The sequence below is a fragment of the Stigmatopora nigra genome, chromosome 19, assembly GCF_051989575.1.
Source record: "Stigmatopora nigra isolate UIUO_SnigA chromosome 19, RoL_Snig_1.1, whole genome shotgun sequence".
NCBI classification, from domain to species: Eukaryota; Metazoa; Chordata; class Actinopteri; order Syngnathiformes; family Syngnathidae; genus Stigmatopora; species Stigmatopora nigra.
Window position 1 is genome coordinate 3,963,583 of NC_135526.1, and position 27,330 is coordinate 3,990,912.

The 27,330-nt window shown below is 40.3% G+C and overlaps 2 protein-coding genes across 4 annotated transcripts in view; both read right to left on the bottom strand.

Annotated features, from left to right (window-relative positions):
* Window positions 1–11,959, bottom strand: part of LOC144212607 (transmembrane protein 47-like) — a 111,119-nt gene extending 99,160 nt beyond the window's left edge. The window contains exon 1 of the mRNA XM_077740617.1: window positions 11,956–11,959. The gene's annotated coding sequence lies outside the window, so the exon portion shown is untranslated. The remainder of the gene's footprint in view (window positions 1–11,955) is intronic.
* ephb4a (eph receptor B4a) overlaps window positions 4,162–27,330 on the bottom strand; it is a 29,929-nt gene continuing 6,760 nt past the window's right edge. For all 3 annotated transcript variants that reach the window (XM_077740613.1, XM_077740612.1, XM_077740611.1), the window contains 16 exons: window positions 19,571–19,641; window positions 17,895–18,176; window positions 16,806–17,196; window positions 15,011–15,163; window positions 12,945–13,280; window positions 12,743–12,867; window positions 11,901–12,066; window positions 10,872–10,971; window positions 9,807–9,871; window positions 9,556–9,669; window positions 8,738–8,985; window positions 8,443–8,658; window positions 7,593–7,742; window positions 6,864–7,057; window positions 6,324–6,482; window positions 4,162–5,961 (listed from right to left, as the gene is read on the bottom strand). In XM_077740613.1, coding sequence (XP_077596739.1) covers window positions 5,853–5,961; window positions 6,324–6,482; window positions 6,864–7,057; window positions 7,593–7,742; window positions 8,443–8,658; window positions 8,738–8,985; window positions 9,556–9,669; window positions 9,807–9,871; window positions 10,872–10,971; window positions 11,901–12,066; window positions 12,743–12,867; window positions 12,945–13,280; window positions 15,011–15,163; window positions 16,806–17,196; window positions 17,895–18,176; window positions 19,571–19,641 — 2,879 coding nt within the window. In that variant the 3' untranslated portion in view covers window positions 4,162–5,852. The remainder of the gene's footprint in view (window positions 5,962–6,323; window positions 6,483–6,863; window positions 7,058–7,592; window positions 7,743–8,442; window positions 8,659–8,737; window positions 8,986–9,555; window positions 9,670–9,806; window positions 9,872–10,871; window positions 10,972–11,900; window positions 12,067–12,742; window positions 12,868–12,944; window positions 13,281–15,010; window positions 15,164–16,805; window positions 17,197–17,894; window positions 18,177–19,570; window positions 19,642–27,330) is intronic.

A 27,330-nucleotide genomic window follows, 5' to 3' on the forward strand; every position in this document is an offset into this window, starting at 1 on the left:
CGGTACACACAAATGCAAACCCACACAGACACACACACACACACTTGGTGTGGCCCCTGACTGCCCCACAGATTGACACAATATGCGGTAAACGCACACGGTCAGTAATAGATGTGAGTAGCCATGTTTTCACAGTATAATTTCACGTTATGATAGGCCGTCATTCATCCAAAACAGGCTGACACAGCATGAGGGCATTGGGGGTCTAAGTGAGGGGGTTGCTGCATTTCTGATTTTGAAATTGCCATAAATATCTATACTATCCAGTTGACAAATGTCCAAATATATATAGACAAAAAAATAGGACTATGAGAATAGTTGAAATATTAGAAGATTAAAGTCGTGATATCACTAGAATGAAGTCTAACATTCAAATATTATGAGTAGTCGTAGTATTGTGAGATTGGAATTGTTATACTAGGGGATTTAAGCATTAACATTAAACGGATTTATTCGGTCATTGTAGTATTTCATTATGAGTGTACTAATAGGAGAAAAAACTCGGAAAACTATTAGAATTATTTTTATGTTAGTTGACTTAGCAGTTTTTTATTTTGTGGGCTGAGACTTTTAGCGACCTTTAACACAAAAATACTTGGGGTAGAATATCTGAAGAAAAAAGTTAGAATACGAGTTATTATATTCTTTGTGTTGTGAACAGGAAGTTGTTTTTCATAGGCAGGCTTCGAGTTTTGTCGGCGCAAAGGTCATCCTGAATATAAAACAGCATATCACGACACTAATTGGCCGCTCTGAATTAAGCATTAGAGAGAAAGAAAAGCTCAAATTGGCAACTTTTGCATGTTTGGGTGTTCATCATGATTTGAAAGAGACCCTTTAAGCGTCATTTCAAGTGCACTCCAATTGGAGGTTGTGCAAACAGACTGAGTAATGTGTTGTGCTTGTCGCTTTTAGCAAAGATTTATCTTTGCAGGAAGGTGAGGTGAGAGGGTGAGTTAGGGTGAGACATAACGTGAAAGGTTAAGAGCGTGACGCCATCCATCTGTATTTGGGTGAGTAGACTTCAAGAAGGAAATCAATCACGGTGATCAGAAACACGTTGAACATGCTGCCTAACACGCTGGTGCAATTTCACGGGCTAATGCAGGAATTTCATCAGGGGCTCGCTCTTATCCGCCTGGCACGCGGATCGAGTTTCCCAATCCGGGCGGAGGTTCACGCTGAGCGCTACCGGGGTGGCTCACGCTTCTTTTATTTCCTCGCAAGAAGCTCTTTTGGCACGGAACAAAAAAAAAAAAAAGGCGCCACGGGGGAGGCCCAGACCCTTGTTGCGAAGGTTTTAGTGTTCATGTTCACATTCTTCACCCCTGTGACACCTCCAGTGAAAATATGATCTGCTCTTTGAAGTTGGCTGAAATATTGCATTTTTGGAGTGTTGCCATACTGGGGGGATGATTTAACAGTTTGTATAATCCAACCATAATATTTTGTTTGCCCTTATTCTCGATCAATTGCGTACAGGCCTAAAATTAACTCTTTGACAGGAAAAATCCATTTGAACCGAGTTGGTTGGCATTGAATTATCATATTTCAGTGCTAGTGAGGTCAGGTTGTACATGTACATAATAGGCAAGGGGAAACATGTTTTGACTTGTTTCCAAATGCAATTTTAATGACCAAATTTTGAACTCTCCCTATGTAAAAGTTCCAGTTCCAGTCCAGTTTCTCAACAATCACAAACATTTGGAAAACACAATGTGGCCAAAATGTCCAAATAAGAGGAGTTTGCCAACGCTATAATGACCTATTTGTCACTGGTATCTGATCAAAATCAGCAAACATATCTTTAAAAAATGTTAAAAATCAACATCAAAACACCTCTACTAATGGCAGCGACACAAAAAAAGCAAAAAGAAGAGCAGCAGGCTCTGTATGCAATCTTCAACAAGGCACATTTTTTAATTTGGAAGTCAAACATTCAAAAGAGCAGAAAAGCATTCGGAAGGCAACAGCTCGCAAGTAATCTTTCGAAGAAATGAGCACAAGTGACGACAATCCTAAATATTGAGTAGACAGCAGGGGGTCTGTCTCCTGCAGATGAGCAGGGCAGTAAAAAAAAAAAGAAGCCCAAAGTTAATTTTACATTTACTTCGAAAAATCACTCAAAGACGTTTTCGGGGTAGGGCGTTATCAGGAATGGCGAACTTGAACTGAGCGAGATCACTATGGTTGTGAAAGCCAAAAATCACAAAAGCCTGCAAGCTGTATAGTTTGCCAACGTGAAATTACAGTCTTTCTCCATTCCCAAATATGTTCTATGTGGGAAAATCCCACAATTATCATTTTGATGCTGGACCAGATCTGGCCCAGCAACCTTGAGTTTGACAACGGTAAAAAAGTGTTATCTATATTGGCAGCCAAACTAACAAACAGTTCGCCAAAGGAAATCTGGCTCTGAGGGGATCTGGCAACTAGAGTTAGCGTTTGATTTAATTTGAAGTCTTTTCTCTTCCAAGTGTTACGCTGAGGTCAGTTGTGGAACCTAGTTGGACCCAAATGCAGGGAAACAGGCAATGAACAAGTGTGTGGACTGCTAAAAAAATAATTAAACAAAACGTGGCAAGGGTATCATGAAAATAACAAGGACTTAACATTTAAAACCTGACGGGAAGACATGGGTAAACAAGCAACATGAAACTTACCATGGAAATTTGGCATGAATGAAACAAGGCAGACGATCCGACTTATGACTCACAATCACACGGGGTTTAAAAAGACAGACAGGGATTTATTACAATTAGAAACACCTTGTTAACAAGAAGGAGCAAGCAGGGGCGGAGAAATGACATGTGAAAACAATGGCCAATCACTCGGACAGGACACTCAAGGAAAACAGCATAACAAAACCAAACAACACTCCAACTAACCCTAACACCAAGGATGATAAAATACAACAAGAAAGGCAAGTTCAATTATACAAAAGAGGGCAAATATATCATTTGCATTAGAGTCCGAATCACCTGACGAGCAAGGACTGGAAATCACACAAACAGCTTTACCCAAATTTAAAAACATATGTATAGTCCACATAGGCTAAATATTTGATATCCATTTCCAATAGTAATTGAGCTATTTTCTTTTTATGCAGGATCACATGCTGCTTTTCCATTCTTTCCCCCCTTTCCTTTCACAAATACACACACACGAACGTACCTGTTTCACTGACAGACCCCCTTATAAAACACACTCACACACACCCACCCACCCACACACACCCTTGAATGCACATAGGAATGCGAGGGGAATGACACAGGCTGCGAAATGCAAAAAAACTGACTGGCCAGCTCGCTAATGAATAGCCATTCAGACGGTAGGACAAAAGCTGCAGCTGGATTTGCGCTATATAGTGAGGTCAAGGGTCACTCCGAGCACTGACACAAGTAGAAAGCAGAGATGAATAGCGTGCTCTCTTCTGATGAAACAAAATGGATATATATGCTTTTTCTTGACCGCACGGTTGCTGCCTCTCAACCATACAGAGGCACCAGAAGCAGAGAAACCCAGAAATGAGCTCATCAAAGTGCATTAATCAGAGAGGCTTCCCCCTAAAAAGTTCTACCAGGTTAGCCCGCTTTCTGTAAGAAGCGCAGAGTGACAGTTTAAGCCTGTTCTTTGCTCGGAGCCTGAAGCACACAAAAAGAAAAGAACATCCTCCGGCTTGAGAACCAGGCATGGAATCGTAGAGAGGACAAGCTTCGGGGGGGTCAAACGCTCTCTGGAGAAACACGAGTCTTCGCTTATTAATTAAATGTGGAACGGCATGATAGATGTGAGACCCGAGAAACAAACGGTAGAAAAAAAACACCCTGTTAGGTGTTTTTTCTTTCTAATTTAATTTAAACAAGAGAGACAAGGAGCGGATAAATCGACATCTGTTCGCAATGAAAATAACTTTACGACAAGGAGGTTGAAACTTATCTGGAAATGTCTTTGGTCAAAAGGTGGATCTATTTTATTGGATGGATTAGACTTGAAAACTAGAGTCAAAGCGGGGTCATGCCAACCTGTCAAAAGAGACTCAAGACAGGCTAATGACGTAGATTTGCACATTTAACACACCCCAGCCCCCAAAACATTTCCAAGCTGTTGTTTGAATTAGAGTAGCAGCATCCACTGACAAATAAAAGGTCTTACGCCATGCATATTTATGAGCATCTTTATTTATGAATACTGAATACAAATTAGCCTACACACAGAACAGTAATCAAACATATTTTTTCTCATCTGTAATATTATATATTCATATTTCAATATTGAGATCTTCAATATGAAGACCACATTTCCCAGGATCCTTCAAAAAGAACGGCTGACATACTTGCGTCAACATCCCCAGGGCTTCGGATGAAGGCTTGTCATGTTTTTTTTTTTTTTAAAAGAAATGGCGCACTAAGCCTCTAGTTTGATTTACACTGATTGGAGTCTTGAGTCCATTCTGTATTGATTATAAAAGTGAAGCCATAAAAAGGCCACACATTTCCGGCACCTCATTTGAGCGGCTTCTTGTTAATCAGCAAGGGTGAATTGCGGCTCAATCTTCCTAAAGCCGCCGAAAATGATCCCAGATGATCGAAAAGCCATATTTAAGCCCCCGTGAGCTACAGTCTGCTCATTCAGGTACAGCAGGGGAAATAGGGAGGGAGGGGTGTTCTGTATCCTGAATGATCAAACTTCTCATTAACGGTGGAAATTAAAATCCAAAATGCCAACTAAAAAAAAAAAGGTTTTATGATCTTGATAAGGAACTATTTGCGCCAATTGATGTGCATTTCCGTATCTGACAAGAGTTGTTTTGCGGGATACAGTGCCCCATTTTGCCCTCCTGGGGAACGTCCTGCAAACTAATTGCCAGAATGACATTTCTTACCCTTTTAAAAGATGTAAATTCATTGGAAGAAAAGAAAATGGCATTGCTTTCTTGAGCATGTGCTTGTTTGTAGTCAGCAAGACAAGAAATGGCAAAGGTGGTGCTTTTCAAACAGCAACTTTTTCCACCATTCGCATAGCATTCTGAAACCAGGGCATTCGGCACACTGGTGCATTATTTGCAATCTGCGACTTTAAAGAAGTCTTTTTGAGGGGGAAAAAAACGCAATCTGGGAAGAAATGCACTCTCCTAAAAAAGAATTGCTGTACATTGAGTATTTCACCAAAAAGAACGGTAGCAGAAGATAAAGTACGCGACATGAGAACTAAACTTGCTGTTTGGTCCACGTTCAAGTTTCCCAAAAAAAATCACATGTTCCACTAGCAAGAGAGAACACAGCTTGAGCGGATATTAATTCAAGTGCTGCTCTCTTTTTCTTCCCCCCTCCCTCCACACTAGAGACGGATAAGACAAGTTATAATGACAAGCCAGCACAGCAAAGCCTGCTTTATACGTCACACCTGAGTAAAGAGAGGTCTTGTTGAAATCAAATGAATAAAAACAAGAAAAAGCCTACATAGTTCAAGTGTTCAAATCTCGATATGAAAGCTGTGAAGGAGACGTGTGTGAGTGGCGCTCGTTTGCATTAACGTAACCGTGTGAGACCTTTTCATTGGCCTTAAGCTTCTTTGCCACGTTTGACGAGCGGCTGCTTTTCATCACTGAGTTCTTAATCTTCTCTCTTAACTTGGCACTTGAAATAGGGGGGGTCCGTCCACACGTGAGCGCAGCTCGCTAAAAAAAAAAAAGGAGTCCCACTGCACGTGTCTGCCTCGGTGGCGTTGATAGAGTCTCTGGCCGAGTTTTGTTTGATTTTTGGTTTTCGGCGCGTTCGTTAATGAAACCAACCTGTCAATGTCTCGCTGAGGGTCTGGTTTTGATTTTCTGACATCCGTGTGGAAGCCAGCTAGAAGGTCACGGTTGTCGGGCTCTTGTTTTGGAAGTTCATGGTCTGAATGCTGGAGAGGATCTTCCTCTGATGGCCGGCCAAAGTCACACCCATGTGCAGCAAGTCTCTGAGGAAAAAAAAAGATCAGAAATGTGATTTAATTCGACTGGGAAGGGCTGGCAATGATCATTTGATTTAATTGCCACATTTTCCCACCAAATGAAAAATGCAAAACGATGAGGGGGAAAAAAAGGTCTCACTAGAGTAGAACTTGCACTTTTGGGAGAGCAATTTTTCATTTGATCCAAAGCAAAAGAAAAAACAGTACTACGTTAAAGTAATTATGGTAGAATGGAAGACAGCGGGCTAAATAAGGATCTGTTAACATAACAGTTTTTACATTAAACTATAGCGGCATTCATTGTCCCTGCTTCTCATGAAGGTTTAAAGTTGACCCCCAAGTCATGGTTTTAGGAAGTAAGAACTGACTGTGTTGTGATCTGTCCCAGCTGCTCCACGGTAGCGAATCCAGCCTGCAGGAAGCTATCCTCATAGCGCTCCATCTTGATGGCCCGCAACCATTCTCCCACTGGGGCGCAGGACGAGAGAGCCATTGGTGACCGTTGCCCCAGCAGGGGGTAAGAAGGCCTGTAGGCGGAAAAAAAGGGAAGAAACAAAAGGCGTGTCATCGAAACGACACGGAAAAGCTCACATACTCGTCCTACAGCCACATTCCAGTCAATGTGAACATATTATGCCAGTGGGTTGATTGACAGTTACAAACAATGAGATTTGGCAGGGGCGGAGTGTCCTCTTCCGTACGCAAGCTGGGGGACAGCTAAAATGTGGATGGGGGGGAAAAGTGCACGGCAAGCTGCTGACGGCTCACAGCTGGACTAGTAGGTCCTACGTGAGATGGAACGGCAGGAGGGCGGACGCCTGTCACTCGGCCGACACCGGCGAGCAAAGGACGCTACCATTCCTGACCGCTGACCTGTCAGTCAAACGAGTACGAGTGGATCTGCTCACCCGGCTCCCTCCTGGGCGACAATTTTCAACGTCGAGGGGTTCCGGATCAGTTTGTCCAAGGCGCTGACCAGCTCGGCGAAACGCGGCCGCGCAGAGCGATCCTTTTGCCAACAATCCAGCATCAGTTGGTGGAGGTGCGTAGGGCAGTCGGGAGGCGGGGGCAGCCGATAGTCCTGCTCGATGGCATTAATCACCTGGAGGGAAGACATTTTGGGCTTCATTAAGCGATCGATAAACAATCCTAGTCAAGATCTATCGTCTTAGAGTAGTTGCTATTTTTCTAATGGCCAAGATTTTGATACCATCATTTGGTATTTCAAAAAACAATAACAGAAAAGAAGAGGGCTGGGAATTAGTTAACTTTTGGCTCCAAGAAAGAATGGGAATGTGTCAGTAGTAGTGAACTAAGGGACAACATCTGATTCCAATAAATGATCTATTCCAGAATGACATCACACATATAGTATTAATTTAGGTGTTTGGATACTGCGTGTTTATAAGAATTGTTTGTAATATTTATATTTACGAGCCAAACTATGAGCAGCAAATCATTGCTGTTGAGCTAGAGTAACAAAAAAAAAACATCAGAAAAATCTTATAAATATAATATAAATAACTAGAGCGTCCATCAAATCTGACTTTTTTTTTTTGTAAAAAGGTAGACATTTTGATTGCAGTCTCCTTTGATGATGCTGGATATTTTGATTCAAAGCATTTTGCAAAACTTACATCTTGGTTGCTCATGTCCCAGTAGGGCCTCTCTCCAAAGGACATGACCTCCCACATAACGATCCCGTAGCTCCACACGTCTGAGGCTGACGTAAACTTTCTGAAGGCGATGGCTTCCGGCGCTGTCCAGCGAATTGGGATCTTTCCTCCCTGCACAAGAAAAAAAATCTCATGACTTCACCACTAGACTGAATACAAATAAAATGTGATGCTTTTACATGCAAAATTGTTTTTTTTGCCCCTAATACAGTTCTTTTTACTTGATCTCAGTTATCTTGTCTCATTATAATGTGACTAATGTCCAAACCTAAAAAAGTATACCTAATTTTTTTTTTTTAAACTTATAATTCTGCATTCAGACTAGCCATAAATCTCCATACAAAATATCACTGAAATATATTTTCTCATAAATGTGACTTCAGTTGGAAGGACCTTCAACATCCAGTCAAATAAACAAAAACACCAATTATTAGGATAAATTTGCACTATGACGAGAATGAAATGATATAATATAATATGGGAGAAAATCCTTCCCAATGTCACACAACAAAATAAGGCCGGTCTGAACACGGCATTAATAGCATTTTATTTTAATGTTTTTATTCTTTCGACTAAAATAATATAAAAATAAGCCATCAATGACACCTAACGAGCTAAAGGCATATCTTTTCCCAGGTGGCTATTTAACGACTGGGAAGCTACAATTTACCTAATAAACAGTTGACATAAACATACCAAATATATATTGCTTTCAAGTTATTCATCATATTTACAGTGCTTTTTGGCCCCATTTAAGGGGCCAGAGATTTTTTTCTTTTGATTTGACGTGGTGTTCATTAAGGGAACTTACCAAGGAGCTGGTATAGGTTGGGTCAGAAGAATTCTCTTGTAGGAAACGTGACAAGCCAAAGTCAGACACCTTGCATACTAGGTTACTGTTGATCAAGATGTTACGGGCCGCAAGGTCTCGGTGGACGTAGCTCATCTCTGCCAGGTATTTCATGCCTGAGGCGATGCCACGCAACATGCCCACCAGCTGGATGGGTGTGAACTGGCTGTCATTCAGCTACAACAGGACACAGAAAAAAAATTAGGGTCAGAAAAGGCCTATTTCCCATCCCGTGTGATTTGGGCATCAAACTGACCCTTAAAAAAGAATCCAGAGCGCCGTTTTCCATGAACTCGGTGAGAATCATGACCGGACAGCTGGCTGTAATGATGCCCTCCAGGTGTATTATGTTGGGGTGTTGGAACTGGCCCATGATGGACGCCTCGGATAGGAAGTCACGTCGTTGCTTCTCCGTGTAGCCGCCTTTCAGCGTCTTTATGGCCACGTAGTTTTCTTTTTTTCCGGGGACTCTAAGCCGACCTCGACACACCTCCCCAAACTCTCCTGTCACGGACATGAGGCAAAATGCATTTAGCCTCATAACAAAGGAGTTTACAAGGTTATGAAGACGAGTAAATGTAAATCCTGCTCGAAGCCTGTGCTGCCCTTTTCGGTTGAATGGGAGCTGTTCATGTTACTAACGTGGTTATCAGTTAATAGCGCTTTCTGCAATATTGAATTCAGGTCTGATAAAGAATAACGAATACATTTTAAATGTCACGGAATCCATTTAACAAAATACATTAGGTTTACCTGAAATAATGACATTTCTAAATAAGATAATCAGCACGGAATTTATTTTTTAACTTCCAGCATCACCCGACTGAATTCGATAGGTTGGAATTTATGTAATGAAAAAACCTGTAGCCACATTTTCTTTTTTTTTAATTATTGTTAAATCAACTAAAAAACAAGCACAAAACTAAATTCAAATCCCATTTCACTTTAACCACACGCCCCACCCGGCCATCCTTTTGACAATATTCAATAATTAAATTTATAAAATCTTTTGGTCATTCTATGGGTGTAACACATTGTGCCAGCTAAAGCCATGTTCTGTATTTGACAGCTTACCTGCTCCTATAACTTCCTCAATCTTGACAAAGGAAACATCGATTTCCTTAGCAAATTCGCGCACAGCCTCATTGGGGTCCTCATAGGTGAAGGGGTCGATGTACACCTTGACTCCTATGAGCACATAGCAAACAAAGTCGTGGGAAAGGAAAAGAAAACAAAGGTTAGAGAAGTAGGAGCAGTGACATGAGCAGCGTTGAGATTAAAGGAGAGGTTATCATGATGTTAGCAAATTAGAGTGAGTGTATTACCTTGGCCTACTAAGTACTGGCTATTTTTGTCGCTCATTTCTGGATCCTTGATGCGACTGTGTCTGCTGCAGATAGACAGTGACAAAAAAAATCAGACGAGATGAGAAAAACACGTTAGGCTTTGTTCTTTTTTGTTGTTGTTGTTTTTTTTTTAAGAGACTGTCATGCTCCACTGGCAAAATGCAAAGCAAATCACATCCATGCAAATGATGTAAAATAGAAAAATAAGTAAAAAAAGCAACAACGGACTCATTAACTTGCAGAAAAATAAAATAAAGCCAAGGGGGAAAAATCACTACAATGACTCCGACATTTATTTTTTTCCTTCAGTGTCCCTAATCATCTTCCATTGGATGTTATTTAAATCATTTAAATGAACAAGAAAATAACATTTATAACCCTTGTGGCTGACCCCACATCGAGTCTTATTAAGGGCTTTTTTATCCTCAAAACATTTTGTATTTTCTTTTTTCTTTTTAACAACAAAAAGATATGTATTCCACACATCACTAATGATGATACTATATCATCCATGTAGCTAGTGAAGCCCATTTCTAGTCCCTCACCCAACCTCACAATCCTAAAATAGCATTTATGCGCCACCCTTAGAAGCAGATCTGGGCCTCCGCCACCGGTTTGTGAGTGTGTGTGTATGTGTGCATGTGTGTATTTGTGTGTGTGTGTGTCACAAGGTCACTACTATTGTTCTCCTGTCCTGTGGAAACAGGGTTGGGACGCCTGCATCCTGTCTCTCTCCTTGCCTGCTACATCTAGCGTCATTGCAAACTGCATAAACGTAAACTATAAACACACACACACACACGCACAAGCAGACATACTTTCTCTCTTTGAGTTTACGCAAACAATAAAGCCAAGGAACGTGTGGCGAAGAACAGGATAGGGTTTTTAGCTGTGCCAGCAAAACAAGAGCAGCGCTTTATTTCACAAAGGAGCAAAGAAGAATGCAAGAAAGATTGGCGTAAACAACCATGCAAGGTGGCACGAGACAGTGAACCATCAAATTTCCCCATTTCCTGTTATTTTTGTACACCCCCTTATTCTTACCGTATGCAGTAAGCAGCCACGAGTATGAAAGTAACCAACAGCAGCATCCCGATGGCGATAAGGATGCCTGGTACCAAGAACTGGGAGGCAGAGTCCATACCTGGTAGAGCAGAAGTGAGACGAAATTTAAAGAAACAACAAAAGCTAAGGGAGGAGAAATAAAAGTCTGCACATGAAATGACTATGCTGCAAAAAAAACAGGATTTTATCATTTTTTAAGGGTGTCAAAATATTAACCTGGTACAGGGGTAATTTCAAGAGATTACTCTAAGAGCTATAGAGGTTGTAAAAGTGTATTACCAGTACCACCCGTGGTACACAGGCTCCCAATAGTGGTACCCTGAATGGTGATAGATGAATAAAGTAATTTCAGGTGTATTCAACATAAAGCGCAAAAAAGGTTTTGATCAAATATCAGAAATAATCTTGTTAACAATTTGAAAAAGACGGCAGCTTAATTTAATTTACAATGGTGGAGAATAACTGTTAAAAGCCAAGATGAGCCAAAAATGCATAGTACTATTTCAGCCAATCACACGCAAGTATTTGAGAGAAGCTGGCAGTGCCGCCAGACCTCCCAGACCAAGTGGATTGAATATCTAGGGCTGTCCAATGAGTTCATGTTGGCTCCGAAAATGGTACTCGGGTAGCAAAGTATTCTCCCAGGTGGTAATTTGTGTTTGACAACCACAGAATGAGGCCATTAAAAAATACAAAGTGAGCAAAAAAAGTAACCATTTTGAACTTCCCTCAAGAAGATTTCATCACATTTCGTATTTAGTAAGTGTGATTACACACGCACACAAAAAAAAAAAAAAACATTCTGGAGGGTTGAAGCATTTGCCAAAGCAAAGCCAATTAAATCTTGGAATGTTTTTTTTTTATTTTTTTTACCTTGGTCAACATTGCAAAATGTTAGGATTTCAGAATGAATAATACATGGGTTTTAATGACAGGTGAACAGGGTCATTTAACACTCACATAAGTGCCTTTGCGGTTTCTATATCAAGCTATTTATTTTTGTATTACCATCGGGCAGGGTGCTGAAGACGGCTGCGGGACTGAAGCTGCCATAACCAGCCATGGTGCGCGCCCGGACCTGTACTTCATACTGAGTGGCTCTGCGGAGGTCCGTCAGCACCGCCTGGTTTCTGTTACTCTCTGTGTAGTGGCATGGATCCTCACTGCGCCGCTCCTATACACAAAGAAAACATGGCTAAGCAGGGATGGAAGGTGTGATTGAAACGGCAACGAGAGAGGAGACGACAGACGCGTCAAACAAGGGCGCCAGACAGCTACAATTGGGCGATTGTAACCTCAGTGGTGTTTCTGCCAAAATGAATCAAGGCTTGTAGCATTTAATTACAGAACAAAAGAAAAGCTCATTCAATACCAACAACATGAATAGTGATCATGAAGTACAATAATGTATGCAATGATTTAAATATTTGAAAAAAAAAAAGAATGTTAATGTGAAACTTACCAGTTGGTATTTCTTTTTTTAAAATATTTAATTTCATTAATTTAGTTTTTATGATCACTGTGTTAGACATTTAAAAATATACGCAAAGTGATTGATAGCAATAAAATAATGGTTGCTATATTTCTCTTTTCTTTTTTAAATGACCATAATTTGCCTTATAAAAGGTTAATGGTCTTAAGTGTCCAAAAGAAAAATAAATGAATTACTAAAACAGTCATTTGCTCAATAGAGTGACAACTTTTGATTAACTGTCTAATGGAGTGCCGCGTCTCTCTGAAATGTTTCATGGGTTTCAAAGGGGAATTTGTGGGCCCCAAATTGTTCAGTGGATTTTTATTCTCATTCTATGCACTTTTTGCAGCAAGTGTGATTTAAAGAATAGGTTTACCTTCTCACAGTAACGTAGTTGGTACTGCAGAATGGTGTAATGTGGCTGCACGGGGACGGACCAGTAAAGAGTTAGGCTGCTCTCTGTGGAGTCACTCTTTCGAATTACAGACACTAACGACGGCACTGTGGAGAGAGCAGAAGAAGAGTAAAGTCAGTCTACATTATCTAACATCTCTCTAGCAAGTCCTAGAATGTCTCACCATCATAGCTGGTGGTGATGTTGACACCCTCGCTGGAGGGGTCTTTGCTGCTGAGTTGAGACACCCCATTGAGAGCCTGGATGGCGAAGGTGTACGTCGTGTGAGGCAGCAGGCCCCAAACTTCCACCCTACGACTGGTCAAGCCATGCTGAGTCGGTCGGTAGCTAATGCTGTCGCCGCAAGAGACGCATGAGCCCCTCGGCGTCCTGCACATGAGGCACCTGATGTTGTAGCTAAGGTCCGCTCGGCCGCCGCTGTCCAGGGGCTCGTTCCACTCCAGTCGTAATGAAGTGCCGTTAATCTGGGAAGCGATACTGCGTGGTGCTGAAGGGGGTTCTGTGGGCAAGAAAAATAATTATAATTAACCAACTAAAATACCAGTGCCGTTAGGGCTTTTTTCCAAGTGGATATAAGATACCTTCTAAGGACTTTCAAATTTAATTTGCATGTGGTCGAGGCAAGCTACAATTGTATAAATCTCACAATTAAACTATAGAGTGAAATATATCAGATAAAAAAATGGAGTTGTAACACATTATGTTATGTTTCCTGACATTCAGGGCAGTATAATTAGGTGTGAATATATGTTTATGAGTGTGAATGGATGTCTCTTTCGCCCTGAGATTGGCTGACAACCAATTCATGAAGCAGTATAGAAAATGAATGAATGAATGTCCATTAAACTATTTTTCTAACTTTCCAACAAACAACAAATTGTCAAATTTTTTTAAAGATCATCATCAACATCAAATTACGCTTAGGTCAACATTAAAAGTAAAAATGTTAAAGAAAAATTAAAACTAAGGATCAGCATAACCATCCAAAAGTCATGAATATTGGATCATCCTCATTACACAAGTCAAGATTGAATCAGAATTCTATTTCTGGGCATGCTTTTAAAAAGGTGATGCAATCGTGCCCTATCAAATTCTTTCATTAAATCCAATTATAACCTCCCACCTCGTTTTTTTTATACGGCTTCACCTTTCCCTGACCCACATAGTCTATTTGCTTGTCATGTAGGCCAAGACATATTAGACAGCCTTAACATGTTGCCAGGAAGCAGAACAATGATGCTCAGTAGTCTTTACGGTACAAGAGAAGCATATGTGTCGCTGAATTGAAATGGTGCAATTACATGGCAGCAGAGACGATAATGATCATTGTCTGAAGAAAGTGTGAAAACGGTTATTGCCTTGGGCCACAGCAAAAGCCGCTGCTGAGAGAGCTTCTGCCGCTGCCAAGGAGACCGTGCTTTGTGACAGAGCTTCCAGCTGCCGTTGAGCAAATAGTTTGCTCATGGCAAATCAAAGTGGGGCAACATCACGGACAATGATTGATTGAGCTAAGAATTTTGCACTTATTACCTGAAGAAAGTCATTTTAGAGGTCATTATCTGTTCCACATAAAGTCCCACTATCATATAGTTTTAGTACTTTTAATTTTGTTTGATTCCAATTCGCACAAATACATATTCTGGGAAACAATGTTCACATACATTGAAGTATAGCCTTTATTTACTTCTTTCTGGCCTTTTATATAGATAGGTATATTTGCATGAGTGCAAAAGTTACGTTATCATTTTCCCTAGTCGGAGATTTGAATCATCAATTATTTAAAGGCTTGAATTGTCGCAATTAAAGGTATTAGCAGCAAAAGAGGTGGCATGAATTCAACTTCACTTACAAGTGTGACAAGGGAGGAATAGATCACACGGTTTGGATTGTAGATCTGAGGAAGCGCAACTAACTGTCAGGCTTATTCCTTTCACACATCCAACATGAGCTGGAATGCCTTCATCGGCATGGAGGTGTCACTTAAGCCCATCAATGACTACTTCACTTTTGTGTTGAATCCCTACCCCCACAACAATCTGTTCCCAATAACATGCATATCAATGGCCAGCCGTGGCACAAAAGACACTTGAAAAAAATGAAAGAAGGCGTAAAATACCACCAGCAGCGGTAAAAACAGAAGCCAGGGAAGTGTGCTAGTGAGTGTGTCATTCATCGCCCCTATACTTGTAAGTAATACTTCATACAAGAGCCATTTTTGTGTTTACTCACTGGTGCACGGAGCATCAGGGCTGTCAGATCGCGCTCTGAAGTATCCGGGACGACATGCACATACGGCCTCACCCCTGGTGGAGGCGTGGCTTGATCCCGGACAGACTGAGCACTGTCCCTCGGCGCCGGACTTGAAGTGACCCACGGGACAAGCTGCAGAGGACGAATGAAGGAAAACCATTATGAGCTCTTACGTTGCATATGACCTGTGGCTCCTTTGCGCATGTTAACTGTGCTCAGGTGCCAGATGGCTGCAGATTGGCTGAGGGAAGAATGTAATGAGAGCTCACTAATAAATCAGAGAGCCTAATCATTTATATGGGGGCCATAACCTAAAACGTGATAGTCTAGAGAGAGATGAGAGAAAACAAAGAGATTTCCTGTTCCTGGACAAAAAAACAGAGAATGTATTTAGGAAGAGCAATTTCAAGTGTTTTTCATCGCTTGGATGGAACTTAAGACGAATTATCTACAGGAAGTTCCTCCATTGTTTTGTTTGCTTCAAAGATGAACTTGAGTTCACCAACAGCTACAAATCAGTGTTGTCTTGGTGGAAATAACACCTTTAAACATCTGGTCCACAGGGAAATAAACTACTCAACTTGATGGTTTGCAAAAGCTTTGTTGAGATGAAATGCCTCAACTAATTGAGCATATTCATCAAATTGAATCAAGTAGACAGCATGCATACGTTGTACATTTTGCTGTTTGGGGCCAGCAAATATATGCATTGTCTATAGGCCAGATAATAAGATTAGTGCAACTCAATTTCATTTTCTGGAATGGTCAGCCTTTGAAGCTAATTAACTTTCCAATCTTCGTATAAAGGCAATTTTGCTTAATGGTCTGGTGGGTGTGTTTTCTCTTGCAGCACAAGAACGCAAGTTGCAAACAAGCAAAGCTGATTGCTTTTGTTGAAATCATACGAACAGTGCCTTCTCTTGAGAAATACAACATTTTCTCCTATGTTATGTTTTCCAAAGCCTATGCTAACCGAGTGGTGGGGTGCGCTTTTGAGAGGTTTCCTAATTGGACTCATTAGACAGAGCTGCTGCTCAGCCCCTTTCACTTGCTCGGCCGCCATCTTTCCTGAACCCACTTTGATGTGGTCATTGTGATATGATCGTCACAAAAGGGCCGGCCCCTGTGCCTTCCCTCCATCGCCGTTCAATCGCACTCAACCATAAGTTGTCCCAGTGGCGAGCCTTTGACCCCGCTCTTCCCTTCTGAGATAAGTGCTGCTCAACCTGACCTCCCCTCCAACCTTTCTGTGTCACCATTTCCCCCTTCTCATTAAAGGCACTGGTCTCCCACATCCTCTGAAAAGCCTCCGCGCCCTTAGCCCATCCCACCCAAAGCTTACCATTGTGCGTATGTGTGTTTTATGTTCACTGTGCTGGCGTCACTTTTGGATTAGGGAAAAAAATAGAAGAAAAAAAGTTGCTACGATTCTTACTAAAGTCCACATTTTGCGAAAAAAAAAATCTGGGACTAAAGCCAAAATCCTTAGAGTTAAGTCAGAATCGTTAAAGTCAGAATTCTGAGAATTAAGTCAAAATCATTAAGTTCTGACTTTAAAATAAGAATTCTCGGATGACATCAGAATATAAACCAGAATTTTGATACTCTTCTGACTTTTGGCCAACTTTTTATTTATTCTGAAAAAGTTAGTCAACATTCTGACTTTAATGTAAGAATTCTCAGAATTGTGACTTGAAAGTGTTGGTGTTCATTCACCCTCGTACGCTTGTCACGCTTTACACAAATTATCCACCTAAACTCATCTCATTCCTACCTGCACATCTTGTTTGTCCGTCAGCCGCCTCATATCCAGGGAGGCAGGAACATGAGGTAGTGGGCTGGCCCACCCACTGGCCATCTTCACCACAGAAAAGCTTAGGTGACCTAGCTCTGGGCCCCTGTTGTGCAGCATGCTCCACACACGTACCCTGCGCCTCCTGTACTAGAGTGCGAGGGATGGTCTCCAGAAAAGAGGAGAGAGCGCTGATGAGGGGGGGACACTTCTTGAAGAAAACCCTGACAGAGAGCAAGGCCATGCAGGAGCCCTGAGCCTGAAAGGCCAAGTAGAAGCCTCTCTTGGATAAAGGGCCGAGCCTTATAGTCTTGATGTTAGATTTCCGTTCACCGCCCTTCCTGAGGAGAAAGTCTGCTGCCACTGTATCCACCTTGGACAGGAAGAATACATTTAAGTCTCCTGATGGCTGGATTCCAGCACACGAGTTCAACAAGCTTTTGAGGCATTCAACAGATTTGAAAACATTAACTACTCATCACATATGCTTTACATTATTGAAACTTTTCCAAGCATGCTATTAGGGGGTTTACATTGATTTACTGCCCTCATGGTAAACGTTGTTTCCCATTACGATAAACCATTGAAACATGTTCTGGTGTATTATGGCTCGTGATTCACTTGAGGCAACATTTTACATTAACTTGTACATTAAAGCAGTGGTTGTCAAAGTGGGGTAAGAGTACTAGCATTGGTACGCCGGTTCTCTCTACAATGGCCGGACTTAAGTTCTTTTTTTTTACAGACCAAGAACTCAATCTCGGTTTTAACAACGCACAAAACCATTATGGGGGGAAGTAACAACATTAACATCTTTTAATTCGTTTGGATTTGAAATAGGGAAACTGGAAAAAATACTTTTGTTTAAGTGCCACCGACTGTCCGAGACCTCCATTCCATTTTGATTAGTCAAAACGAATTGGATATGCTTCAAGGTCAATGATATATAATAAGATTATGATTGTCCTGACTATGGTACTTGCTGGAAAATGTTTGAGAACCACTGTACAATGGGCTGAATGACAATGAAACATATTTTTGTGAATGCTTCTTTTGGAAACCTGGACATACCTTTGTGTAAGGGTTCTCCATCCAAGGCGGGTACGTATCCGTGGCCTCGTTTGTATCAGCTTGGAAGTAATAGAGGTTGAAGGTTTCTTTGCAGCTGCGGTGGTGGCTGTTCCCGGAGGAGCACTCCATCATGGTGAAGCGGAGCTCCACGTAAACTTGAGATGCTCCTCGACGCTGAATGAAGCCGCTACGAAGCCAGTGGCTGAATGAGTTGTCTGTTTGACAGATCTGGAAGGTCCTCACACTGTTGCTCTCCTCATCTAGACCGCTCACTTCCTCCCACTGGGAGCAAAGAGAAGTTTTAGTGCTCTACTCGAATCAGGAATCTCAATAAGATAAACAGTCCAACGTTTCTGTCAGCCTGGCTACTTTTAAGTGTCCAGTTAATATGTGAGTGGATTAAAATTCTATAGTTTATGGGCCCACCACTTCAGCTACACTCCGTATCAGAGGTTTGTGCTGGGAATTCAGCACCATCATAACTTGGAGTCTAGCTTTTTAAAACATTCCACACACTGAGCTGTAGTGTAGATTGTTGGATTGGCCCATTTTTCAGGGAAAATACACCACAGTGAGCTAATAAAACACAAATAAAGAGGCTAAGGTACCAACGTGTGCAAAAACCACAAAATATTTCTATGTACACCAGTCATGTACACCATCAAAATGTTTTCCAAGAGGAGGAAATCCTCTTGACATGAACATAATCAAGGCAGAACATAGCAGATGTGCTGTAGAATGTCCCTTATGTAAATATGCAAATGTTTACAAAAAAAATTCTTTGTGCTCATGTGTTGAATGAGAAAGAAAAAGCAAGCAGCGGGGTGCTTGAGGCAGGTTCAGAGCCTATTCAAGGGAGATTTTCCCTGCTAATCCAAAATGAAACAAGGTGGACTGTAGCAGCTCCTATTTTCATAAACAAATACTGCTTGTGTTGAGAATGTGTGACACGTTACTGCAGGAATTATCACACTAATGTGTGCGCTCTCCACTTAACTACTAGTTCTATGGTTCTTTATTTCAATAGCTGGCACCGACAATAATAGATGTCCTAGGAGTTCCATTTCAGATGGCTTGCACACCGAATGGACTTATTATGTGGTCAATTGCAGTGATTATGCCCAAAAATGTGAAAGATGCTGGAGTAATTCAATATAGGAGGGCAGTAGAGAGGCTTAAAAACGTTTTATCAGTATATCCTAGTCTTATAGTTCCACCCTTTAATAAGTTTAACCATTGATCAAGAGGCCACAGCTGAGAACATTTAAAAAAAAAAGTCATGAAAGCAACATGGGATTTTTCCCGTTTGGAAGACTGTATATAGTTGCCCTCAGAACAATTTCCCAGCCAAGACATGAAAATAGGAGCAAATATAGGGCAAAAATAACCTAGCAACCACTGATGGGTTGATCAAATTACAAATTTGCCTCTTTTTGGGACTTGTGGAATTTGAAATTGTGGGCTGCCGATGGATTCTGCTCCTCGGTTGATGGGATGTATCAAAGCATCTGCTTTCAATACATTCTCAAATCTCACATTCACTCTTTCCAAGGTTACCTGCCATATAAGGAGTTCTTTCATAGCCAATAGAAAAACGAGATGCCCCTAAATCTCTCTCATCAGCGTGAGGTCAGGGTTAGAAACACAGATAAGATGGCGAAGCCGTGCATACATACCTCAGGCTTGGCCCGTGAGAAGATGGTCCATCTGAGATCAGACGTCTCTACCTTTGTATTCATCAGCACCTCTGTGGAAGACATTTCAATGTTTTAAATGAACACGCACTGCAACAACATTACTTTGACCTTCCCGATAAAACAAAGGGTGTCTCATGGGGGGTCCATATATTAAAAGCGTAGCCAAAAAGCAGGATAATAATAGAAATATGCGACTATATCCGAGCATTTTTACCAAAAATAGCCATACACGGCAACGCTACCCATCGTATCTGGACATTATTACCGTTTACCTTTATTGTCAATTAATTTTCATTACCAGAGCATTCTGACAATGGGCCAGAGTAGTAAAAACGTCTCGCTCTAAAGTAACAAAACAATAATTCAAAGGCTCAGATTTCGACATCACCGGAATTGTCTCTCAACAGCCGTCGCAAAATCAACAAGCAAGGGATCAAACAGTGGTATGAAGCGTCACCTTTGCCTCATCCACCAGACATCCTCCCTTTATCTCCATTGTTGGAATTTATGACACCATTGTTGTCGCTAAATGGAAAAAACAGTGGTCTTCTGCATTTTAGCGACCTGTGTCTCTGAAATAAAAATCAATTTAAAACCATCACCCCTGATTCCGCAACTAAGCCAAACATTGACTTTTCTTGTTTCAGACTCGCCTCAACATGTAGCGCAGTTGTCCACATGCTCATATTACACTGAGGGGGTGTTTCAGATGTACTTATATCAACAGAGACTGTATTAGACACAGATTGGATGTACAATCTGTTAGAATGCAGTAAAGAGCCTTCTGAGAAATTCTTTATTTATTCATATATTTTTCTTTTTTAAACTTATAGTTATTTAAACGTGCCAATTTTACAATATATGTAATATGAAACACTACTTGACAGTATTTGTGGCTCTGGGTTTTCTCTTTACAAATGTGGAACAAAAAAAATAAACAATTTGCCTGCAAAGAGTTTTTGACATTTTCCTTTCATTATCACAGTGCATAAATCATGTGACGAGTTCAGAACATTCAAAGTATGTAGGTGATCCAAATTGGGAATGCACGACAAGCAAGCACACAGTCTACAGTACATTTATCAACTACATCTCTAGTAATTCATGTTCGCAATGAAAACCTAACGCATAGTTTTAAGCTCTGTTCAAATTTAAACTTGTCAAAAGCACGAAACAGAATACGACTGGAAATGCTTGTTGCAGAGTCTAAAATTCCTTTACCGACTCCCATCAGGTGACAGACGACTAGCAGCAGTGAACCAGTCAGGACCACAGTGGTTTTCACCACCGCTGGTTGTATTTTATTTAATTACACTAAGAACTGCTGTGTGCCTACAATCATTCTTCTCTGTGATCCAGAGTAAAGTGAGACACGTGACACACCCCATAGAGCAACATAGTGAGGTACCTTTTTTTCCCCTATAAAAATACACCCAATAAAAATGCACATTTTTGACATCTTCTGTACAGCTGCTTTCCCTTCTTAAGATAACATTTGAACACAAAATAAATAATATCAGGTGTCAGCTAACTTCTCAAGTCCTTGTTTTGTTGCTCATACACCCACAGCAGCTCACATCTTGCCTCCAGCTAATTCAATACATTTCTTAGTCAACACACACACACTCACACACAGCTCATTGCTATCCCAACCTAGACTCTTGCTGTCACAGACCCAAATTGGTTAAATCTCTCGTGCAGAATTCCACCTCAGTGTTATCTTCTCATCTGGCAGACTATCTCAGCACAGCATACAAATGTAAAACTCACAAAAACACTTTTTACCTTTTGTTTTTACCTGTCCAAGAATAGCACTTATGTGAAATCGACAACATTCACAAAACTTTAACTTAAAAAAAATACATGCAACAACAGATGTCTCTTTTAAATGCATTATTTTGTATGCCTATACATAGTCTCCAATGCCTGATGTCAGAACTTAAATGACAAAATGCAGGTATATTCCAGGGTGTGGATTGTTTATCAATGAATGTGTACAGAAATCATTTGGAGCAGAAATAAGGGTTGTTTGGCTTTGGCTCTCTGAGACTTGAGTGCCCATTTTGATTTTATCAACATCTTTGCTCCTTGAAAAATAAAAACGAGTTTGCCATTGGCTTTCACTTCAAAAGCAGAGAAAGCCAGCTACTTTACTCGGATGTTTACGTGTGGATGTTTAAATACAAATCGAGAAAAAAAAGCTGTGTTGTTTATGTCACTTGTTTACGTGATGTCTGCAATTTGGAACTGAAAATCCAAACATTTGCCTCTTCAGTCTCATGGAAGACATTTTGGATAATCAAATTGTAATGAGAACATGGAGAACCACAGAGCTAGAATTAAAAGAACACAAAAACATTGATTGTTTACATGGCTATGCAACAAAATCTGAAAACTCGTTGCATAGTGGAAAAACCTGCCGTTTCCCTCTAAAAGTGGTCTGAATGTTGCCAGAATATAAAAAAAATGAATTCACATATCCCCTCCATTGGACCATTTTTGGTAGATAGCATTTTGTCGACCACGTTTGAGATAATTCATTACATTTATCCAACATTCAAATGCATGCATGTTCCTTCAAGTGCACACCTGACACGCTTTTATATGTTGATTGGACGTGGGGGAAAAAAAAGAAGCAGCACCCAAAGAACGCCGCCTCCCTCAAGCATAGTAAATCGCTGTTTATCACCGCTCTATCATTAAGGTTTATGAGACAGGATGTGTGAGCATGAGTGTTTTCGATGAGATGGTGAGTGTTCCTATTATGTGCACGCTCAGCCTTGCTTCTTGCCCAAGTAGACTCAGAATTAAGTCTCATTAGAGGAAGCCAATGTTTCCTTTACATTCTTTCGGCAGGAGCGGGACTGGCCACCCACCCACTCACCGGAAAATTGCCCCTCCACTCTACAATACCACAAAACAGTAGAAACAATAAAAGCTCGTCATCTGGCCATATTTAACTACAAAAGAAAACACTTGTAGTTAGCAATTACAGTACATTTGTCCTTATTAGAGTCTGGTTAGGAAAAAAAAGTGCACCGAGTTCAACTCGGCAAAAATAATGGTACATTATATATTTAAATAGAAAGAAAACAAGTTTGGTACATTATATATTTAAATAGAAAGAAACTAAATAGGCCTTCCCATGATCTAAGCAAGTGGGTTACGTAACGTAATACAAATCACCTATCCATGTCGGTACAACAAACTAGAAACGAGAAGGTGTTAAATTTTCTGCAAGAAAGGGAGACAACAATAGAGGGTGTTGCATATCTCTTTTGAAATGTAAAACCTGACCCTGTATTCATTTTTTTTTTTCTAAACAAAAAGAGGAGGGAGAGCTTTTCAGCCAATAATGAAACCTTCATTTGTCTGGGGCCGTCTTCATGTTTTAGATTAACAATGTTTTTTTTTTTTCAATAGCAAGGCAGATTCAATCAGACGTCATTCATCAAGCTTTCATTTTTTTTTTTTGTGTTACTGCCTTTCCGTTGCCATTTGCCACTTTGGCTTTGGGAAAAAAAAGCTAAAAAGGAAAATTATAGGACAGCTTTGGCTACAATTAGACCTCATTTAATTCAAGGAGAAAAAAATTTTCATTTAGTCTCACACAACTTGAGGACAAAAATAGATGGCCATGAAAAAAAAGGGAACATAAAGAGGAGCGGGTATATTAAATAACAATAAAAGCCATTAAAATGTATGCAAAAATGTATATATCTTGGTTATCTTTTGAAAACTGCTCCAATATACGTTGAAGTTGTTTTGGATATGCAGTGAAACGGAAAGCAATTTCTTTTGTAAGTAATTGTATACTAGAAGTCACTTGAAACCTAGTTAGAAATTTACTGGTCAATAAACTTAAGACGGATTACAAGAAATGAACTGCTTTATGCCACCCTGTTAATTTTCTGTATCACAAAAGACTTTGGAAAAGCCAAAAATTACAGAGAAATATGAGGAGAAAACGATAGGTTTTCAAGCAACACTAAAGGCTTCCTAGGAGGCCCAGGATTAAAATTAAAAACAAAACATGTAGATCAAAGTGCCATCTTTGGCTAAGATTGAGTTACTATGATACTGAAAAGAAAATATCATACAATAGTAAAGTTGCAATGCCAAAAAACAAAGTTTAGGTTTAAGGGGGACCAGGGTATACATTTTTAATTCCCATTTACCTTTTTTCAGTATGGTCGTCATTTTGCAATCACAAAAGGCACAAATTAAGGTTTTTTTTTTATATGTTTTGGATGAATGACCAACTAGCTCGGGGACTTGTGCATATGTTTTAGATTTTGCAAACAATATGTCTAATGGAAATGAGCCACATGTTGCAAAATTACAAATGATGCAATTGGCCACAGTTAGATTAAGAGATTTGCAATGGTGCAGAATAATTATCTTAACATGAAAACTAAGGAAAAAAAGAACAGAATGTCTCGTGATGGTTTAAAAAAGAAATCAAAATAATATGAACTCTGCACTGTTACTTTGTTATAGTTGGACAGAACCAGTTTGGCTGTTCCCACTTCATTTAATTTATTTTTAGAGACCTAGATATGAAACAAATAGGCATCTTTTTCCAGAAGACAGTCCAAATCCATTCAGATTAATTCCCTCTGCCTGTTAAGCTAACATTTGGGTAAATTAATGGCTCTTTTTTTTCTTCTTAGCATTAGTATCAAGTAAGAAGGCCTGGGATTAATCACACAGTTTTGTCAGTTAAGAATTGCAATAATAGCAGAGGATTATCATACTTTATGATAGCGGTAGAATTCCTCCTGGAATTGACAAGATATGACAAACATTATTATTTGCAGCGAGTGCAAAAGATCAAGAATTTTTTTTTATTACGTGTCAGCTATCCGTTTGTGACTTGGACTATTTAGACACAAACTTGTGTGTGTGTGTGTGTGTGTGTAAAGCCTTGTTTGTATGTCTTATGTTAGAGTTGCGTCTAGTCAGATTAAACCTCAGTTTCCTGTAATTCCTGTCCCTTCCTGTGTCCGGGGTCTGTTGGGGGGGGCGCTTACCGACGTGCAAACCATTCATATTGAGGGAGCCAGACGCCGTTTGACTCCTGGGCACTGACTAACAAAAGCCTCCTGTAGCCAGTGAGTTTGTGCTCAGCTACTTTGAGTACGTGCGAGCTCATGAAATGGTTAGAGAAAAGAGCCAGTTTGAGATGAAAGAAAGGTGTTAATGTTTGACGCCCTCCCCTTTCTTGTCTGCAGGGATGCATATCAATAAGAGTGTGGGCTTCTTCTCCATCCCAGGACAGGATGTGACCTAGTTTTGGAATATTCTTAACACCGGACCGAAACTATAGACAAGGACCAGAGAGGATTCACACCGCTGTCAATCAGATCCACAGAGGATTAAAGTCCACTTCTTGGAAACATATTCTCTCAGTTTTTTTGGCTCAGAGCCATACATTCATAAGAATGGACAAACATGACTTTAATAGGCGGTTTCGCAGGACAGGAACACACCAGGTGGCAAGAACATTGAAAGGAAAAATCCCCCTAATTGTCCATGTCTGGTTTTATGCTTCAATTGCAGCATAAAGCTATGAGTTGACAACATTTTTTTTTTTGGAAACATTAAAGATTTATCGCATCCTATTTCGCATAAGGACAAAACTTGCGGGAACAAAACAAACTCTGATGTAAAAACCACTCGCTCCCTCTGCTAATAGCAAACTGTCATTGTTCTGTCAGACTGGGGTTACATTTACACGACAATAGCGTTGAGAATTTGGAGCAGAGTTGATGGACAGAAAATATTTTTAAAAAAGGTTAACAAACAAACTACCCTTGTATTTACATATAAACTTTGTCATGGAAAATCCCGTGTTTATTATAAACACAACCACATTCAATGGTTGGACAGGAATGCAAATTTTATGAATTTATTAAAGTCCCTCCATATTGCCTGAAATGTTGGGTTAACTGAAGGTAAAAAGGATATGAGACATCAACTTGGTTCTGCGCCATTTACATCACCGCCCACAAGTAATGAGTTTTGACCCGGGGTGTCAAATGCTGTACAGCCGTTGTTCGTCTTGGACTCCAACCATTTCTTCCCTTGTATAAACAACAGTCACACACAGTTCCCCGGCAAAAAAAAAAAAATATTCCCAAGGAGACCATCGTACACAATGAAAAATTAGCTTGAATTAGATTTGGGAAAATAAATGCCGTCTATGCATTCTTGTTGACTTTGAAACAAGTGACAAGGACATAAAAAGTACAATGATTCCACTGATCCATAATTTCAAACATGTTATCTAATCGACACATTGGAACATTTTATGTGATGCACTTTCCCTGTTATGATTGATGCAATTGCCTCGCTCCGCTGCACATTTCAGCATCTCTGGAATATTGATCCGCCACTAAGTGAGTTCACCTCCCTCATCTTCCAATTATGAGCACCACTCTCTCAAGCGCTCTTCAAATATAACTGGCCACATGAAAAACGTGAGAGCTTCTTGAAAGCAATGGTTCAGCTCCCAAGTGGCAGGTTGCTTTGCAGTCCTAACCAAAAGACGAATGAATTACACAAAAGTTTTCCCCAAGTTTTCTATAGGCTTTTAACAACAGATTATTTTTGGACACAAACAATTTCTCTATCTCTTCCCATTTTGAATCACTCAACCATCTCACCCACCTCTCATTATTTGAACAAATTCAAGAAGAAAAAGAACTCCAAATGAATTTGCATGTCCATAAATCTCAAATCCTTCATGCTGCAGCATGGGAGGAAAGTGCCCCGCAAATGTGGGTCACTCGTATTGATTAACGCAGCCAAGAACATTTTTATTCATAATGTAAACTGTCACACCACAGGAAGCCTGGAGCTTCACTGATGAAACACAACCAAAAGATCACTCCATAGGATTTTAATAGGCCAGAAAGCAGGCAGCGAAAGAAGCATGCTGATTTCATTCCCAAAACTTTGATATAAAAGCATTTTTCTATTCACAGTATAATATTAAAGACCAAAAACAAAGTGCCCAGACAATGTGCAGATCACAAATGCAAAATCCATCTTCCTCTCTTTCTTCCTTCTTTTCTATCGCCAACGAAGCTAATGCTGAAAGTCGAGCATTGTTTGACCTTTTAGGGTCTGCCCAATTAAAAAAATAGACTCTACTCAGGCTTGGAGGATTTTTTATAAATCGTCAAAGCAAAGCAGCTTCAGTCATTGGACACTGCTATTATCATCTTCATTAATGCACACTTGCAGCAGATTGTGTGCGCCATTCTAACAAAAGCACCATGGGAAAGATTTGCTTATGGGCTTCCTTTCTTTTGGAGAAGTATTCTCATCCTCTTCTCCCCTGTTCACAAAGAGGCCCAAGGGTCAGGGGTCAGTGACCTCCTGTGGCTTGGACAATTTGAAGCCATACAGGGATAAAATCTGGGATGATCTCCTAACCCAGCAGGAGTTTTTCACATCCCCTTATTGGATGGTTCTAATAACCTGAGCTGATCATTTGTCAGTCTTCTCCAACAAATTCAACTTTCTTTACATAAAAATACATCCATCTAATCCACAAGTTCCATTTTAGGCATACTTTGACGTCAAAAAATGTTTGCTGATTGACTTGTTTTCTAACTCCTAGATTTTCGAAGAATATATTTTTGGTAGGAGTAGAAAAACACAGTGACTAATCTGCTGTGGAGGTGCATAGCTTCAAGCAATGCCGTCTCTGGTGAAAATGCAGTCTAATC